This window comes from Choloepus didactylus, chromosome 3, assembly GCF_015220235.1.
Source record: "Choloepus didactylus isolate mChoDid1 chromosome 3, mChoDid1.pri, whole genome shotgun sequence".
Taxonomy (NCBI): domain Eukaryota; kingdom Metazoa; phylum Chordata; class Mammalia; order Pilosa; family Megalonychidae; genus Choloepus; species Choloepus didactylus.
Genome location: NC_051309.1, coordinates 49,682,970 through 49,703,340, shown reverse-complemented (window position 1 = coordinate 49,703,340; position 20,371 = coordinate 49,682,970). Strand labels below are relative to the sequence as shown.

The 20,371-nt window shown below is 32.8% G+C and overlaps 1 protein-coding gene across 2 annotated transcripts in view; it reads left to right on the top strand.

Moving 5' to 3' along the window:
* The window catches only part of GABRG1 (gamma-aminobutyric acid type A receptor subunit gamma1), a 100,022-nt gene extending 81,308 nt beyond the window's left edge, over window positions 1–18,714 (top strand). For both annotated transcript variants that reach the window (XM_037829717.1, XM_037829718.1), the window contains 2 exons: window positions 2,425–2,636; window positions 13,152–18,714. In XM_037829717.1, the coding sequence (XP_037685645.1) occupies window positions 2,425–2,636; window positions 13,152–13,421 (482 nt within the window). In that variant the 3' untranslated portion in view covers window positions 13,422–18,714. The remainder of the gene's footprint in view (window positions 1–2,424; window positions 2,637–13,151) is intronic.
* The last annotated feature ends 1,657 nt before the right edge of the window (window positions 18,715–20,371 follow it).

Below are 20,371 nucleotides of genomic sequence, written 5' to 3'. Positions count from 1 at the left end.
TATTTTAATAAAGTAGAATTTAATATAATCATTGATAATGAAATCAGGTCACCCATTGGCATTAAGATTTTTGTAAAGAGGGATGGGCATAATTGTGGAAGCCAGGAAAAGCTTTGGAAATCTTTCTTAGTCTTACTTAAGAGAATATTGTTGTTTAAAAGTTCCCCTGAAAAGGTGTGGAAGATGATGGAGTGGGAAAACATGCATTCATTGAAATTGTTTAGCACTTACCATATGCAAAGCCTTTTCAATGTAATTTTGGCTTCAAAGTACTTGAAGTAAAACTGTCAGTAAGACTGGATGATAGACAAATCTCCATTCAAAATTGGACATTTTTAATATAGCTCTCTCTTTCATTCATAGAATAACTACATGAAAAATCAATTAGAATGCAGGAGATGTGAATGAAATTATCAACTATTTGTCCTGATTGATATTCATAGAACAGTATACTCAACTTTTTTTCAAGATACACGTTTTTCAAGTGCAAATGGCACACTAACCAAGATAGATCATATGCTAGACTCCAGAAAAAAACCTCGATAAAATTCAAAATATTGACATTTGCCAGAGTATATTTTCTGACCAAAAATGAATTAAATGAACAATTAATAAGATACCTACTAAAATCCCCACATATTTGTGAATAACAAAATAATCTTTTAAGTAACTCATGTGTCAAATAAACCAAAAAGGAAATAAAAACATGTCAAACACTTTGAACAAGAACTCATCATAGATTGTGGGATGCTGCTAAGGAAGATCTTAGAGAGAAAATTACAGCTTTAAAATGCTTATGTTAAGAAGGAAGGAAGACTCAAAATAAGTAATTGAAGTTTCCGCTTTATGAACCTGCATACAAACAAGTACAGTAAATACCTTTGAATGTATTAATCAAAAGTACAAAACGAGATACTATTGTACCAATTGTTTGGATGAGAGACACTCAGAAGAAACTTTACAAGGGTCAGAGAACTAACGTGGAGCAGTTGTAGTTTGAACCTAAGGATGCCTTTACTACTCCAAATCCATCACACTTATGTAATTTTCTTTTCTCTAAATGATATAAAAGTAAAATGATGTGCTTGAGAGAGGAACTCTTAGGGCACATTTCAATAGAGACATGAAAATAGATTGTTGCTGCACCCCCTTTCATGTTTTTCATCTCAGATGTTGCTGTTTTATAAATTTTGACCAAATTAAGATGCATTTGACATCCTATTTAGTACTTTTGGGAGAGTAAACAAATCTACTCATGGGCCCATAGTTGGTGGGACACACAAAGAGAATTATGGCAGTTTATATAAAAAGAGACATAATATAGGCATCTGTAAGTTGCGGGGGGCTAAGATTAACAAGAGGTAAGAATCACGAGAGCTGCAAGAATATACACATGGGTTATAAGAAACATTCCTCTCCTCTTTCCAGTCTTACACTCTTTGAATAAGTTTTAAATATAATCTCCTTCATATTCTTGTGAATAAGAAAACGTGCATGTAGAAAGTTAAGTTGCTCCTGATCATTTGATTACTAATTAGTGGAGGCAGAAGCCTCCAGATTTTTTGACTCCTCATAAGAATTATTCTTTTCTTTAGATCTTTTAGATTATAATATTCTGGGTGTTGTTTATTCATGTGTGTGTGCATATATATGTGTGTGTGTGTGTGTGTTTGCTGGGGCCCTGGGGGGATATCCCAATTATATATTACATATGCTGCATTTTCAAAATATGAACATTTACTGTATTCTTTAAAATGATTCCTTAATATCACTTTGCCATATTTTTACTTAATCTTTGTTATTAAAAAAGTATGTGTAATTCAAGATCTCATTAAAAATTATGATAATTAGTTTTAATTAATTTTAGCTGTGTAGGTCCCAGGTTCCTTCTAGCTTTCTGTTGTGTTGTGCTTCATTTCCTAAGTTCATATAATGGTCCAAGATAGCTGCTGGTGCTCTGGCCATTGGATTCTAGTCAGAAGCAATGAAGAATAGGAGATAAAGGACATTCCCTGTCTCTTTAATGCCAGCTTTTGGAAGTTGCTTACACCTTTGACTTACTTCCCCTTCACTAGATCTCAGCCAGGAACCATACAGAACTGCAGAGCAGGTGGCTAATATTTGTTCTTCTGGGCAGTCAAGTACCAGCTAAAACTAGGATATTCTATTACTGTAGAGGAAGGGAAGGATGGGTATTGGAAGAAAACTTGCAGTCCACAGTAATTTAAATGATAAAAATGTTCACACAGACACAAAGAGCACAAGGAATATAATGTAGCTATGGTTACCAGTAATTCTTTCTGTAAATCACTGGAAATCATATCCTTTTGTTTCCATTGTTTATTTCCCCTCACAATATTACCAAATCAGATGAAGGGATAAAAGTGCAAGCTGTTTTTATCTGTTTTTTCTCTTTCTCCATAGGTATCACTACTGTTCTGACTATGACGACCCTGAGTACAATTGCCAGGAAGTCCTTACCTAAGGTTTCTTATGTAACTGCGATGGATCTCTTTGTTTCTGTTTGTTTCATTTTTGTTTTTGCAGCCTTGATGGAATATGGAGCCTTGCATTATTTTACCAGCAACAAAAAAGGAAAGACAACTAGAGATAGGAAGTTAAAAAACAAGGCCTCGGTATGTAAAAAAGATCTCTATTTATTTAACCCCAACTTACCTAGAGATGCTGGCTTGAATATAGTTCCTTAGATTAATATAGATGCTTGAAATGTCAAGGCCATAGATGAATGAAATTAAGTTGAAAATGGATTACCTAGCATTACCTACCCAAAAAAAGTAGATTCGTATTTTAATGCTTAAGAAAAGACTATTGAATGATACTTGTAAAGAACTATTTCTTATGCTATGAAATTTTCCGCAAGTGGTAGATTCTATCTAAAAAATTATTTAAATCTCACTATGATTCTATTTTTATGTTACAGTTTGGGCTTCTGTCAATGGGTGACCCACAAAATTAACTTACTTTTCAGACAATAAAAATCCTTCTTTACTGTCAGAGTCCAGATACTTTTGTATGTCACAAACTATGAAGTTGTTTTGATTTTCATATGCTTGTTCTCCCTTACTCTCCCTTTTCAATTATATATCTGCTTTAACTTATATGGTATCGAGTTGATATATTACAAATGATTCTATTTATTCTAGTTACTTAAATATTAGATGACTAACTATAATTTCTTTTTATTACGGGAATTTCAACAATCTTAAATATAGTATATCACACATTATATGTGTCAGGCATTCCTCTAAGCATTTTATATATGTGATTTCATTTATAATTATTGCAACCCTATGAGTACAAGTTAAGTAAGTTGCACAAGGGTAGTCTTTCTAAGTGAAGGATCCAAGACTCAAACCCTAATCTATTTTGTACCAAAGTTCAAGATTGTAACCTCTTCTTGACATTGCCTATTCTCATAGGGTTCAGATATGTAGCCTTTTGTTTTCCACAATCACCAAAAGGCACATCATGACTAATTCTAGTAAATGCTTGCAAGACATATTTGTTCCAAACTGTTCAAGTAATGAGAACTAAATAAAACAGCTATGCATGGGTAACGTGCTTGTAAGCCTACTGTGGTTCATATTGTTGAGGCAGATGGTCTTCTGTATTGCCTTCCTGCTTTTGTTTGTAAGTTCTACTATTCAGTGCTGCCCCATATTTTACATTATATTTTAGCATTTCATGGTATACCTCTAAGGACCAAACCCTTGCATTATATTTTGCCACCAGTTTCTCATTATGTTTCCAGTGCCCATTGCTAGCAGTACAAATTTGAGACTTGCAATGTAGAATTAATTTAAGACTCTCTCAAATTGACATTATTTTTCTTATACGTAATACATGCTGTGGTCACTGGATGGACAAACCATAAAGGAGCAAATAACGTTAATATATTGCTAAATTTTTAGGTAAAGAAAAATGGCAGTTTTTTCCTGCTGTTTTCCTTAAATCAATACTAAGCATTCTCTCAAGAGTTTCTATTTCATCATTTACTCATCAACAACTCTGTTAAATTACTACCTAGAAACTATTACTTCTGAAAATTTTGTATGAAAACTTTCAGAATGATAATAGTTAACATTTATTGAAAGCCAGACAATGTATATTTTTACACGGATTCACTAATTTTATTTTAAGTTCCTATAAAGAAGTTACTATTATTATATTCCCTAAGGGCACACAGACAACAATGGCTACTCTAGGACTGCAGCTAAGCAGTTTGACTCCAGATCATGTATTCTCAACCATGATACTTACTGATACTTACTCAGATGAGTTGAAACTTTGGGGCACAAATTTTTAAATTAGGATGTTTATTCATTCATTCATCAAATATTTATTAAGGGCTTCCATTTTCTAGGCATTGCTCTAGAAGAGTTATTTACGGAAAAAATTTATATATTGAGCATTTAAAATTTAGCATCAAGCCCAGGAAGTGAAATACTGAGATGAAACATAAGGAATAAAGGTAAACTAATAGCTTTGAAGCACAAAATTGCAAATATCCCAAAGTGAAATTGACATATTATAACTGACTTACCTGGTGCCAAAAAATATTTTCTTTGGAATTCTCTAAAATAAAGCCTTAAATTCTTTTTCACCTGTTCACTTATGTGCTTTATGAGCTCTTTCAGTCTCAAATGGCACTTTGAGTGAGAAACTGGAATCAGTAATCAAATCTGACTCCCTGCCTGATTCAGTGTTCAGCCATATGGTCTTGCTAATCAGGTGAATCAAAATGCACTTTTCTGAAGAACAGCCAGCTTTGCTTGCTGTTTTCTTAAACCATCTATTTAAGGGCTTTATGGAATCTGCATTTTCCTTCTGTTCTAGCCAGGACAATACAATCAAATGCACACTTTAGAGCCAGAAAACTTGCTTTTACACCTGTTCTGATCATGATTTCATATTCTCCCTCTTTCCCCTTTTCTCTAATCTCTATTTCTATCTCTATCTCTCCGTCTTTGCCTTCCTGTTTTCCTCTTTCTCCTTCCTTCCGTCTCATTTTCTTTTATAGGCTTTAACTCTGAGTAGTATAAAATTCAACATTTTCCCTTTTTCTCTAAATTATTTATGCCAATAGTCAGTCAGGACTGAAGACCTTGGCTAGAATCATTGAAAGGTCAACATATCTATAATTAAGCATAGCTAAAATTTCCTTCTTGACATATCTGTGACTGCTTAGCTGAGAACCCCAGAAATCTCCAGTTTATTTTTGTCAGGAACGGATGATATTTAACACAATTGAATTTCAGTTTCATTGAATCCTCTGGAAAAAAAGTTGATAAAGATGCTTTTCTACTTTCCACATGGCATATTAGGCTGTTTCTTCCTTTCTTCTTTCCTTTATGTTTTTTTTTATTCTTTCTTCCCTCTCTCCCACTTTTTCTCTCTCCCTCTCCCTTCCTGCCTCCCTTCCCTGCCTCTTTCTATTTATTTCTTTCATATTCTTGTTTTTTAACTTAGTACATATTCTCATCCAGTATATATTTTTGTGTTTTTATTTCTCAATATGAATGTCATTCAGGTGTATTAGTGTCAATATATGTTTTGAGGAAAATCTAAGGTTAGGTTAAATGTGTTTGAGCATTGAATCAAGAGCCATTATAGAACAGGTAAAGGTCACAGAAAAGCAAGAGTAGTGAGCCAGTCATTGCTGACTAGAGGGTAGTTCACATTGAAACTTGGATATAGATGATCAGGAATTTCAGAAAACCATTCTATTCTCATATCAAAAGGCCTGGTCTGTAGATTTGAGGGTAGAACTTACTTATGTGTAAACCATCAATTTTATTAAAATGTAAAAGGTTACAAATTTATTTTACCAGTCACAGACAAGTTACTTTGGAGACAAAGAAGCAAAGGTGTGATCTCTGCCTTCAGAAATCTTAAATCTCATTGTGGAAAAAGACATTAGATACTTAAAAGTACACTAAGAAGAAGGAAGAAGACGGCAGCTTAGAGGGGAGAGGAGGCTAGTTTTCTCCCCTGGAACAACTAATAAACAACCAGAAACAACTAGTAATTAATCCAGAATAACTGCGGGAACATAAATGTTACTGTCCACTCATCATACACCAACCTGAATTGGGAGGAATGCCCGAGATCGCAGCATAAAATCTGTAAGTAAAAACTGCGGATCTGAGCTGGGAGCCCCCTCCCCCTACGGCCCCAACTGCTAAGCCTTGTGGTGCTAGAGAGCCCCACTCTCCAAACAAGTGAATATAGCTCAGCTGAGCTCCAACTGGGGTTTTAATTAACAAATGTGGTCTGCTCAGTACAAGATACAAATCCCCAACAAGCAGACAGAGGCTTTTGGTGATGACTGACCTTGGAGAGCCAGAGGGTGGCCATGGACTGGCCATGAAGGGGTCTTTCTGTCCCTTTTTTGGCTCAGTGGAGAAAGTCTCAGCCATTTTCAGTTCCCAGTGCTCTCACCCAGACAAGGGAGGAGATAGCAAGGCAGGGAAACTATTCAAATGCAAATGACTTCTCCCTAGGGGCTGTATTTTCCCTAAGAGGAAGAAGGTTGTGCCAAGCTCTACCATGTAGAACAAACAATGTCAACATTGCAAGGTGTTAAAAATAGGATGGGATTGGGGGAAAATACAGTCGATGCAAACTAGAGACTATTAAAAAAAAAACAAAACAAAAAGTATACTAAGAAAGAATAATGCACTATATAAAGATGCTGTAAGGGAGTGAACAAGTAGATGAGTGGTTTTTCAAACTTTTTTTCAGAAGCAGATTATTTTTCTATAGTGAATATAAATCATATATAAAGCATTTTATATATTATAAAGGAGCTATTCCTTTTGAAATAGGGTCAGATACCACAAAACCCAACCCACATGGCCTATCCTTTGCATCCAAGACAGTTTTGCACAACCTTGTAACACAGTCTGTGAAAACACTGGTTTAACAAGTACATGGTGTTAAGAAGGGGCTTATGTCAATGTGAGCCAGGATGGAGTGGGAAACTTCCTTTCATTTCAAGTGTTAATGATTCACTCACAAAGCATGTAAACTGCTTCTTCCAAGGTAAGTTAGGCAGAGAAAATTTCAGAGAAATTGTGACATATTTGAAGTAGTTCCTTGACGGATAAGTTGAAGTTTTAGGAGAACAAGTTAGGAGGAACATTTAAGACAGGGGTAAACATGAGCTGAGTTCAGACTTACATATGAGAATGAAAATTAAACTGGTATGTTTCTCGAGCTGTGTGGTCCAGTATGGTAGCCACTAGCCATATATAGTTATATTAATTTAAAATTAAAATTTAAATTTAAAATTTAAAATTAAAATTTAAAATTTAAATTAAAATTTAAAATTCATTATCTTGGTAGCACCAGGCACATTTCAAGTACTAAATAGCCATATATGACTAGTGGTTATCCTATTGGAAAGCCCATCATCACTGAAAGTTCTGTCAGGCAGTGCTGGTCTGGAGAATAAAAATCTTAGGAAAGGAAATAACACAGGTTGAGGGAAGAATATAGTTTATGGCTAGGCTATACAAAGTCTTCAGTGTCATGCAAAGAAATTTGGATTTTGTCATCACAGGCGTGGTGAAGAGTGAATGTTTTTAAGCAGAATGGCATATTTAGTTCTATATATTTGAAAGATAATTGAAAATGACATAGAGTATATACTTGAATGTCAGAAGAACCTGGAAAATAAATTTGGAGACTGTCACAATAGTTTACGAAGCAATGTATTACGGAGAGCCTAAATCAGGGCATTAAGGTGGTGATAATATGTAAGAGAGTTTTCTTAATCCTGCAAAGTCCCCTTTTCTGCAAAGATCTTATTTTCTGTCAGTGCATTTTTATATGAATAAACATACGTCTACTTTTCAGAGTACCAGAATAATGAAAAGCTGTTATCAATAGTTTCAAAAATTATAAAGCTTCTTTCTTGTAACGGTATTTGGCAAAATCCCAAAAGGGATTACGTGATATTGGTGTGGTGTGTGAAAGATATCAAGGTGGTTATTTAAATAATTGTGGAGTCAGTGGATGGTGGGATGTTTTCAACAAAGTAACCATTGAATATCAGTGGTGACAATGGTCGTGTGATGTTTCTCTGGAGCTGTACGTGTACCACAAACTGTATTTATTTTTCTACCTTCGTTTACAAATATTGCTCCTTTATATTTCTCTTCCTACTGAAAACACCACAGATTATTACAGCTTAAAGGGACCTGTGCAGTAATTGAATAAAACTCTCATTTAAAAAAAAAGCAAGTACTTTTAATAGTAAGGCATGCATACGGCTGCGAAAAATAGACAACACCAACAATATATACATATATTAAGAGTACAAATGAAAAGAAAAATTCTCCACTCCCCACCATTGTTCCAGATCTTCAGAATTAACCATGTTTTAACCATCTGTTTTTATTTTTCTCTGAAGATTATTTCAATTGGACTTTAATTATTAGAGTACCAAATTTCAAAGTATCTATTATGGCAAGAAAGATTGAAAAACCGTATCTTCTATCATTTCATATTCTTTCCTTCAATATATTATCTTGCTGTTGAAAATTAATATTTTGGTTAATTTTTGAGCTTTAAGTGATACTCTTGAATCTCTATTTCTTATTTCATTAGCATGACTAATTCTAATGTCAATCTGATTTTATACTTTGTAGGTAAATCTTTTTATATTCTCACATGAAAGTTTTCAGCAGCATGTGTTTCTCCATGGCAGAAAGAATTTTTTAAGGATCAGTATGCATTTTTTTGTCCTCCTTTTTTACTTAATGTTTCTATTTTTTATTCCTAAGACTATGAATAAAAAATCAATGTTTCCACTGAATACTGTTTCCTCTTCCAAAGCATTTATTGGATGATTTTTATACCTCTTAAAATAATAATCCACGTATTTCAGATTTTCTTTTTGTCTTATCGCTCATCTAGTCATTTATTTTTTCTAACTATTGTGGAAGATTTTCTCAAAATTTTATTTTAAGTTTTTGGATTTTTTATTTGCAATAATTTTTTGAATTTCTGAGAGCTCTTAATTTCTACTTGTTTGTTCTAATTTTTTTTAAATGGCTGCATTTCTCCTCAAGTATGGCTGAGTGGAAATAAGTGTTCTCTTGTTCCCTAAATTACTGGAGGCAATAACTGTTACTCTTCACCTTATTCTTGATGATTCCTCCCCAATAGGCTCTGAAAACTTGTTGTGTAACCGTCAAGTTGTGCAGTTATCAGATTTCACTCTCATATGAGGCATGGGGAGCATGGGTTCAGATTGCTTTCAACCATGCATGCATGCACTCCAAGTGATTGGATGATAAGAGCTTTACTAGAACTAATGGGGCATTACATTACCAACATAAGAAACCCTAATCTTCTCAGGGGTGAAAGCATAAAATGTTTGTTGTTGTTGTTGTTTTGAGAAATTATTCTAACCATGAGCAAACACCAATATGTTAGCATCTCTACTTCTCTCTGCATGCACAGTAGGAGAACAGTAGTTCCAACAGACTGTTCTAGAGATGGACATTTAAGTAATGCCATGTTTTCCATTTCAGTTACCATTTCCATTCTCCCTACTTTAGAGTGAGTTTCTCTGTGGCCTTCCTAGGAAAAAATGCTCCCACACTCATGTTCCCATTTCCTGAGCTGCTTCTGAGCTGTGGCTTCCTTTGATCTACTCTATCTATTGGCCTATTTGCATCTGTTCTGTCTTCAGAAATTCATCACAATCTCTGACATGCTGATTGATAGCCCCCAACACCCAGATTCACTCCTCCACTCCATGTCTATTTGTGACACTGATGTGGAATTTTTAACTTTTGCACATCCTTATTGATATTTAAATATTATTTTATGAAATAGAGATGGAACAAACCTAAACCTGTGCTTAGGCTGACATTTTCACATTCAGTGTTTCAAATGGAAAATTAATAAGAGCAATATTAGTCAATATTTCATAATATTAATGGCATCTTATAATGTTTGCTATTTATATTACTTATACTTAATAACCTAGATGATATTATATAGTGTAAATAGTAAATTGTAAATGTATATAAAATACACACCTAGCAATATTATTTCTATGTAAATATTTTATTTACCATTTAATAATTGTATGACTTTAGTCCATGTCATGATGTTTAAATATATTTTACATATTTAACTATATGTTTATATATAAGTAATATAATAGTTAATGTAGAACTTCACACACGTATCTTTAATAGCGAGAAGGGTATCTATTTCTAAAAATATTGTATGTCTCTTAAAATTATTTTTTTCAAGTTGTTCAGTGTTTCCTACTTTTTGGGTGAGCAGGGGCTGTACTTGAGAAATTTCTAGATGTGTAATATAGGTTGCATTGCTCCTCAGATAAATAAGGTTTGAAATATGTATATTCTTCCAATTAATCTTTCAGTCATTACCAGGTCACAGATTTGTGTGTCAGCAATCTTTATTTTATTGATATTGAGTCAGCACTTTGCCTATTTATCACAACATATGTAAAGTTCATTTCTGTTCACTTCAGTCATTCATTGAAATGCAGTTTCTCTCAAGGTATTAATTTGTATTTGGTTTTCAGTTGTTTTATTTTAGTATTTTTGGAGGGGCTCTTTAGTTTACCAGAAAGCTGTCGAACTGTCACACCAATATAACCTTTCTATGATATTTGACCACTAGAGATTAGTCTATTTTTAAATTGAACCACATTGGGTTTTTCTCCATTTTTTGCACACTTTAATCATTCCTCTCATACACAACTGATATCTTCTGAAAACACACTGTATTTTCATTTATGGCAGTGCTGAATGATATATAGAATATATTTTAAGCTACATAACCTTGAAGTTGTCAAACTAACAAACTCATATTTTAATCATTTTTCACTGTGGTATCATTTGAACATATGCTATTTCGGTATTAAGTGACAAGGAAGTGAATTCCAAGTTGTCTGTCTTTTGGTGTGTGTAATTTTAATACTCCACTAAAATTTAGGAAATAATCCAGTCAAGTGTTCCCACATGCCATCCTCAAAAGATGTCATTAATCTTTAATAATATAGTGTCTCTGTATTTTATGATACATCTAAACAAGTGTAGGAATGGATTTATTTGTATTTAGGGCATTGCTGCTTATCTTCTGGCTGCACATTTTGTTTGTTATACGGACATGTTAACCTGCATGATGCTTTTATCTTTTAAAAATATCCTAAATGTGTTTTTTACTTCTTTTTGTATCTACTGAATTTTTAATATTTGGTGGCTCAGATTCCATGTTTCTTTCATAGAAATAAAATGGGTTTGAATAAAGGTCCAAATTTCAAGAAATTCTTTAATGATTTTTAAAATATTTTCCATACAGTGTTTAATTTTCATTGCTTTAAAGTTTATCCATTTGAAAACTTAGGATGAAAAAACTGTTATAAGCATTTTCACTAGAAAGAATTTATTATCATCAGGCTAAAACAACTTTTATAACTTAAACATATTTGCTGTTTGTATTTTTAAAAACACTGGTTATAATGAGCATAATAAGTTAGTAAGATTCACATATTAAAATAATCTTTGACATATGCAAAAGTTCTGAAGGATGAAGTATTACTAAGCTTACAATATTCATTCACATTTTTCTTGTAATTTTATCCAAGAGTTCCTTAATGTTTTCTTACCAGTAGCATTTTTTATGAGTTCCAGATTTTGTTTGTTTTTTTCATGCTATTTGTTTATTAGCACATTTTTTTGTAGCCAATTGTAATATATCCTCTTCAGCAACCAAACAGTAACCCTGACCATTAATCACAACAGTAATCTACTGACAATAGTACCTACTGTTTCAAACTATGATGCTTTTGAGCATCGTCTCATTAAATCACCAAACAAATCTAGGTTGTTATTATCATGAGTGTAGTGCAGCAGAAGTCACAAGGGCAAAGAGCAGTCGCGTATCCTGTCCAAGTTTACATAATTCTATTGGGCAGATCTAAAATTTCAGTCCAGGCCTGTCTCCAAAGTGCTTGCCTGCAGTACTCTGGCACTGCCTTCAACTACTTCATTTATAATAATTTTTAAAAATTATTTAAATTATTATTCAGAACCCAGTAGCATAAAAGATTAATTTCAATGAGTAGAAAAACGGGGGCAAAAAAAAAAAAAAAAAAGCACCCACTGTTCTTTTTACTTTAATTGTTCTTTTTTTATTTTAATTTTTATTCTTATTACTTTTGTGTGTGTGGTAATGAAAATGTTCAAAAATTAATTTTGGTGATGGATGCACAACTATATGGTGGTGCTGTGAACAATTGTACACTTTTTATGACTGCATGGTATGTGAATACATCTCAGTGAAATTGAATTATTAAAAAGAAAAGATTAATTTCATGTGTCCCCAATAATCCTAACAATAATAATATCTATTATTATTGGTTGAGATGGAGCATGGAGCATTTTACATGTTATAAAACATTTTCACCACAGCCATCACAAAAAAGAAGGTGCCAATATTAATTTCAACAATGAGTATAGCTGCAGCAGTAGAATGAGTAAAATTTTGAAGACCCATTTTCTCCCGAAGTTGAGGTTTAAGTCCCTCACATTCCCTTTCCCAAATATGGTACCTATGGCTATCTCCTACTACAAAACCCATAACTTTTTTATCTGTTCCCACAGCACAGCTTCTCAAAGTTTTTCTGCATTATCAAAATGTACTCTTGCTTGTTATTTTCATTACAAATAAAATAAATAAATAATATAACATAACATATAATGGCAAACATGTCTCTATGTATATATCATGGTAAAATTTCAGCATAAACTATAGAAAGATGCAGTATATTCTCAAAATATTGCCAATATTTTGGTGGACTAAGCTTTCTAATATTAGAAGATATATTGCATTTTGAAGCAGTATTTCTTTTCTGCATAAGCTCTGGAAAGTAACAAAATTAAGTTAGATGTTATAAAGTAAATGATAATCTAAAAGAGTTTAGAATTGTAAAGAATACTTGATACTTGGTTTTTGGAAAGTGGAATTATTTTTATTGCATGAGTCTCCCTAGAGTTTGCCTTGAGGGGACAAATTGATGTTTCTTCATGCCATTTTTTTCCTCAAGAACTCGTTTATCATTTTATCATTTTATTCAGGTGTCCTCTGGTCTCCAGCCTGGATCCACTCTGATTCCAATGAACAGCATCTCTCTGCCACAAGGAGAAGATGATTATGGGTATCAATGTCTGGAGGGTAAAGATTGTGCCAGTTTCTTCTGTTGTTTTGAAGATTGCAGAACAGGATCTTGGAGGGAAGGAAGGATACACATACGCATTGCCAAAATTGACTCCTATTCACGAATATTTTTCCCAACAGCTTTTGCCCTGTTTAATCTGGTTTATTGGGTTGGCTATCTTTACTTATAAATTCCATTTCCTAGGCAAAAATCATAAATCTAACTGAATCCAACATTATCTATTGTATTTCAGTTAGCATGAAGTTTAACTTTAAGATGCAGTAAACCATGGTTAAGATATGAACAATAATGTTACTATTTTAAGGCTTTCATAGGTGGATAAAAGAGAAAACTTTAATTGATGAAGTTTATACAAACAAGATTAGCTGCAAAATACAGTATATTAAAATACCATTATATATATATTTTTTACTTTAATTTTCTTTATTTTACTTATTCCATATTAGGATTTTTAGTTTATAGGTTCTGCGTTTCAAATTTTAATACATGTTTTATTTTAATATAATCTATCATTGTTTGTAATGGGAAACTAATCCTAAGGCCTAGTATTTGTGTAGGAATTTTACATCTAGAAAAGACTATTAATTTGCTTTTTGTGTGTTATGTTTTATTTGCCTGGCCTGTTTGGAATACAGATAGTTAAAAATATAAAGCCATGATTCTCTTGAATTTATCTGCAAAATGTGTTCCTCCCAAGATGAAATTTATTTATTTGTCAGCCCTCTATCAATTAATGGCTAAGAAAAGATCAATTTTTACCTGTCTTTTAATCTAATCCATTTCCTGATACACTATTAAATAGATGTTCAGCTACATTTAAGTTGGTGATTTACAAACTTGGAAGGAAACCACCAAAGTCTTTTATTTTAAATGCAAGGTGAAAAAATACATACAAATCAGAAAGAATGCTACATTTAGCCTTTTTTTTTTCTTATTCATAGCAATTATGAAGTATGAAGAGATAAATACTGAAATGTTTTAATTAACCAACACTGAAATTAAATGCAGAGAGAAACAAAATTTTTCTTTACACTCTACAAAAGTGTTACATTCCCTAAATTAACAGAAAAAAAAATGAGGAAGAGTGCTTGTGTTTATTCATTATAGTTAAAGAATTATCTGACATTTTGATTTGGAGATCTTACACATGTACTGTTAATATTTTTTGGACCAGAAATTTTCTAGAAACAGTTTTAGAACTGTGTCATAAAATGTCTTTTCTAGCTCTTAAGTTTTCTGATCCCAATCAGTTTTTACAGCTACCTTGAAAATGGTTAGATGTTCTCTTTTCTAAGAAATGGGGGCATGTCTCAAAAATCATATTAAAGGTAGAGCTTTGTTGGAGGACCGTTTAAAGAACCTGAGTGAGGGAAGTCTCTAAATTCTCAGAGATGGGAGCAATGAAAGTCTCAATATAGGTAAAGTTTTTGGGCTAATAGTTTCCAAAATGTCTCTTTTGCTAAGAGAGGAGCTAAATGTAGGTTTCACTTATTGTATTCTTGTAAGTAGTTTGACATATAAATTGTTTACAAAAACCACTAAGGTTAGCATGAAGACATGTGAAGACAACTTTTAAAAATTATCATCTACAAGAGCCATTGTTGTGATCAAGGTGTTGTGATCAAGCCCTATCTTAAGGTATGAGGAGGAAGTGATCACCTCTGCTTGTGATACTCTAGTTTTTTATATGATAGTCCCCCCCAACAAAATAATAAGAAAGAACAGCAAATGGGCTCTTGCATGGTTATACTTACGTTTTTGAAGTACAGTGGTGGTTTTTATTTAACTACATATATTTCTTTCTGTACTCCTGATCTAAATCTGAATCTTTTTGCTTTACTTATAAATCTCTGAAAATATTGGTTTGAATTGGACTACAATACCCAAATATCCACCGACACTACTTTTTTGAATGGAGAGCCAAATAAAAATTTGGCCATGTATATATATATATTCTTTTACAGATTACCCGTGCATTCATTTTTTAATATTGAGAACTGATGATTGTTCTTCAGGTGAGCATCATATAGCATGAATGAAAGAAGTACCCATGAAGAATGAAACACTTCACTAAACAATGTTATAGCCATTTCTGTGTTTTAAGCTATAACTATAGCCTGCTCATTATTGTGGTGGCGCAATTTTGATTTGGAGACTTTTTCAAATATTTCTAAGCATGACTACATTTTAGAATACTTAAAAATGCTTAACATAAACAGCCTTAATTTTCTCATTAGTATTGTTTAACTTGGTTTTAAATGTTGACAATATTTACAAGTGGAAATAAAATTAATAAAAAAATGAAATATCCTTTCTAAATACAATTCATTGTATATACCATGAAAACAAACATCTTTATTTCAAAGCCAGTGGTATTTTGAGCAGTTTTATTTAAATATGCAGACCAGGGAGAGAGGTGTACAAATCTTAATAATTTCTAAGGATGAGAAGGAAAAGGTGAAAATGCATTTAAACTGTCTTTATAGTGTCTATTTTCAAATGGGATGCTGTTTAATTCTTGTTCATCTCTTCTTTCAATGATGAGTTTTACTATTTTCAGAGAGGATTTTTAAAAATTAAAAATAGAAACCCCCTTTTCTCTGGTGAGTCAAGGCTTAGTTTACTGTATTGACTGGGACTTGTGTTTCCTGTCTGCTCTAAATGCTGTTAACACTAACGTAGAACAAAAGAGTATGAAAGCACAATGGGAAGAATAATTGGGAGCAGAAAGATTTTAGACTATTTGGGAAAATATTAGTTCCTATAGACCCATCCTTTGAATATGTGATGAGAATACAGAAGTACTGAGAAGAAGAAATGCAATTGGCATGATTTTATTCTCATGGAATTATAATGACATGGGGGTATCAAATTTATTCTTGAATTGCATAGACAAAATTAGGCTCATTTAAAAATAAATCCTATAATGCCAAATTTTCTGGAGGAAAAAAAACAGAGTTCAGATTACCTGAGAAATCAGTAGGAAGTGATCAAAATATCCCAGAAAAATCTAACTAAATATAAAATTAACATAAGTGGTAATAAGCAGATGATTCATTGGGCCCATTTTATTTTAAGTTGAAAATATAGATTTCATTAAGGATATTTTTAAGTGATTAACTTTAGGTTAAAGCACAGTATATATGTGTAAATACACAGGCAATCGTCAGGTTCTTTTTTCCTTTAGTTTGTTCTCAGATTCTGATCATCAATATTGGGCTATAAAATAGATATTTTTGCTTAAGTGAAAGGCTGAAATTAAGGACTGGATTCTTGCCAATGATTTGGCATCAAAATGCATGGCTGATAGTTCTATGGATCTCAAACCAAAGGGCCCATAACTATAAAAAGTGAAAATGCATTTCAAGTCAGTTATTGTGACTAAATGCATCACGTACTTAGACTTTAGGAGAGGTGCTTTAGAGGGATGATTTGTCTGACAAAAATTAAGCCTAATAACCTAATTGAATAAACACCTACTAAATGAATAATAACAAACCTACTTTTATCAAAGATCTATATGAGTGCCTTTTTTCACTTTTACAAAATTTCCTGTAGCAAGATAACACATTCACAGTTATTTAATTGATCTTAGACTTGGGGTTGTAGGGACACAATAGATACTTATCATTTAGGGTTTGTCTGATTAAATGATTTTGAAAATAATTTCTGGCTAAGCTACTTTCCCTTACATCATCGCATTTATTGGGGGAAGCTCCTCAGTATTATACCAAATGAAGGACAGACATACTAGCTATTAACTTCTGTTGCTCATCCTTCAATGCAAGAAAGCCCTTAACAGGCCATTATAAAGTCACAAAAACCATTACCAGGTCTCTGTGAAAGACATTCCAAACGGAGTTTCCAAACACTATTGACTGCATTGCTATAGTAAATGTAAGATCAGTTCTGCCTTTTTGTGTTTACACTTTAGAAGTAATACAACCCAATTAAAATATTTTTGGAGCAGTTTCTATGTACAAAGAACCATCTAGGTAGAACTCTCAAGGAGCTTATAATATGAGCGTATAAAAGTCAGGCTGATAAGAAGATTATTCATACAGTTTAAGGAAGCAAGGATATCTCTGTAAAGGTTCCTTGGAGGACATGTGTTTGGAGAAGATAGCTTGTAGGATTCAATATGTCCATAGGTGATGTTAACAGACAGAACAATTTGCAGTGGAAGAAGAACCAGCTTGAACAAAAAATCAGAAACAAATAAGAATTCCAGTTTAAATGGAGGTTAAGATTCACGCAGAAGACAATGAAAGGTGAGGCTAGAAGGATAATTTGAGGTCCTTTGGTAGAGAGACAAGAATTCTAAGTTCAGAGGACTGAGTTATAGTGTAAATTCATAAAGAGTTCACAAAAATACTTGACAACAAAAGAGCTATGCTTAAAACCACAGGAATTTCATTTTATTGGTATGTGATATTTGGAATAAGAGAAGCCAGTTAGAAGCTGCTATAATATAGAAGATGAGAGAGGATGTGGGTCAGCACTTTGGCAATAAAAGTTAAATGGAGTAGGAGGAAAGATGTTTCCTGAATAAGGAACAAAATGGCAGAACTCAAGCTTTGATCAACAAGCAACATTAACTGAATGATAAAGTAAATGTGTGTTGGAGGGATTTCGGTATTGAATCATACATATTTGTGTGTGAATAGACATTAAAATAGAATAAGGAAATTCTGGATGCATTTATAATCTTGTTTGCTGTTGCTTTGGACATTTTAATCATTTAATGCCTGTTTTTTCAGTGCATTGACTTATGTTTTCCCCACATTAGGGAGGAAACAAAAAAAAAGAGGATAATCTCCTGAAGTGCAAATCATAAGACAGGTTTCTTTGGATTGAAAAAGAAAAAAACAATTTTTCCTCATTAAAAGGGATTTCATTTCAAATATTCTCTGCTAACTTTCTAAAGAAAGAAAAATAAAGAAGGGAAGGAAGAAAGGAAGGAAGGAAGGAAATTAATGTATTTGAACAAAAAGAGAAAGAGAGGAGAACTGTGAAGTGGCACCAGACAAATACTAGAAGTTGATTGATCCCCATCCTCAAATAATCTCTGAAATATTTGACTAGAATGAATATTGAATTTTTATTGTTGGACAAAGAAATGTACCTGGATCCCTTAAGTCTGAATAGTAAAGACCAGTGCATGATAATTGGAACTCAGTGAAGCAGAAAGGGCTAATCCGTTGACTTTAATGACATAGTTTCTCTAAATAGAAATCATTCAGATTTCAGTAAATCATTGTAATAACAGTTATTTGCACCCATTAAGTATTTGTAGTAACTTTGTATAATAAAGTTTTATTGCTTGTGATTGTAATGGCTTCTGTTCTGCTTCTGCCTTCTTGGTGAGCATTTTGTGTTTGTGGCAAAGGTAACTTGATTTTACAATGTATCTATATGTTCATGATTCTAAGTGCGAAATAAACCCAGCAACTTGTTCTGAAATAAAGGGTTATGTTCTCTTAAAATGTGTCTTTCTTGGATAGTTTTAATAGAGATCTGTACCTTTATTGTTTCAGAGTATGTGATCATGACGTTGGTAGGCAAGTTAATTTCTCATCAATGTTACCCATATTTTTCCAATTTAGAAAATAAAGTTCAGAATTTTTCCTTGATAGAGAGTTTTAAAAAGAAACTAAACTATAAAAGGATAGGTAAAGATTATTAATGTTTATGCATGGTTTTCACTGCCAAGAGTATGATTTCTGGATTATTCTAAAAACCCGTGATTTAAACCTAACTGCCAGATATTCTTTCCCAGGTGAGACACACTGATAGCAATATGTACTACTTTGGATTATACCTGGATCATTCCAAATTACCCCGAGTTATCAAAAAAAAGTCTATTTTCTTCTGAGGAGACAGTTACTGAAAGAAAATAATAAACCAGATATTCATGAAAGAAAGTATATTCTGCATCTCCCCCACATCATTTATTTTACCCTCCCCTCCAATAGGGTACAGTATTAAAAAAAAAGAAAAAAAGGTTTGTGATTCTTCCTTCAGGTTTCTATAAAAAGCTGAAGAAAGTGGGGGAGGAGAGAGATTCAGTGTTTTTTGAGTACCTGCTATAGGCGTAATGATTTTAATGCATTAATGCCTAATGCATTAATTCATTAATTAAATGCATTAATGATTTACTTTTCAAAGCAACAGATCTGCAAATAGCTCCATTTAATTGGTGAGAAAACCCAGGCTCACTGTATTAGACACATTCTCTACGCTCTTATACCTGTAACCTAAATTAAATTTAGGTTCATCTAGTTGTAAAGACCCTTATCTTTCAATTATACCAACCTACTCTGATGGGAAAGTGGTTGTTCACATTCCAACACTAGAACATGTCTCCTTCACACAAGACAAGTTTAGACCTACAAAGTAACCTCATTTCTCTATAGCACAGAAATGCTATATTATTCAGTCATAGCTGTATCTTTGTTATCACTTACATGTTATTTCCCATGTGGACTTTATTTTAAACATACACTAAAAGTATATCCAATCAAATAAAATAGAGGATTGACTTTTTAGAACCAAGATTGGCAAACTACAGTCCACAAGCAGTGGTTATTGGGACACAGCCAAAGTACGTTCATTTACTATTGCCTATGGCTGCTTTCATGCTATACTTTGTAGCACAAAAAGTTGCCTATGTACAACAAAAATCAAATGGTCCACAAAGCCTAGACTATTTTCTATTTGGCCCTTTGCAGGAGTTTGCCATCAAACTTAGAATAACTTCATTGCGCCATTATAAAAAGCACTCATTAAAGATTGCATCTTAATTGTTTTCATTTTAACTTTAAATGTTAAAGATCTTGGTCAGAAAGAGTAGTACATGGAATAATGCAACTAATTGCTCTTCACTATACATCATACCATCAACTCCTCTGAAAAAGACATTCACCAAAAGTATGCTCTCATTTTTAGAATCTGTAAAAAAAAAACTGCAGATCAGATTAGTTAATGAAAGTACATGATTCTTCAAAATTATTTCAATATTTGAAGCAGATAAAGTAGGTTAAGCTGAAGAGAAGGTTGCTGTTACCACCAAAATCGACACAAGATGCTTTAAGTAAAAGAAAAGTGATACATGCAAAT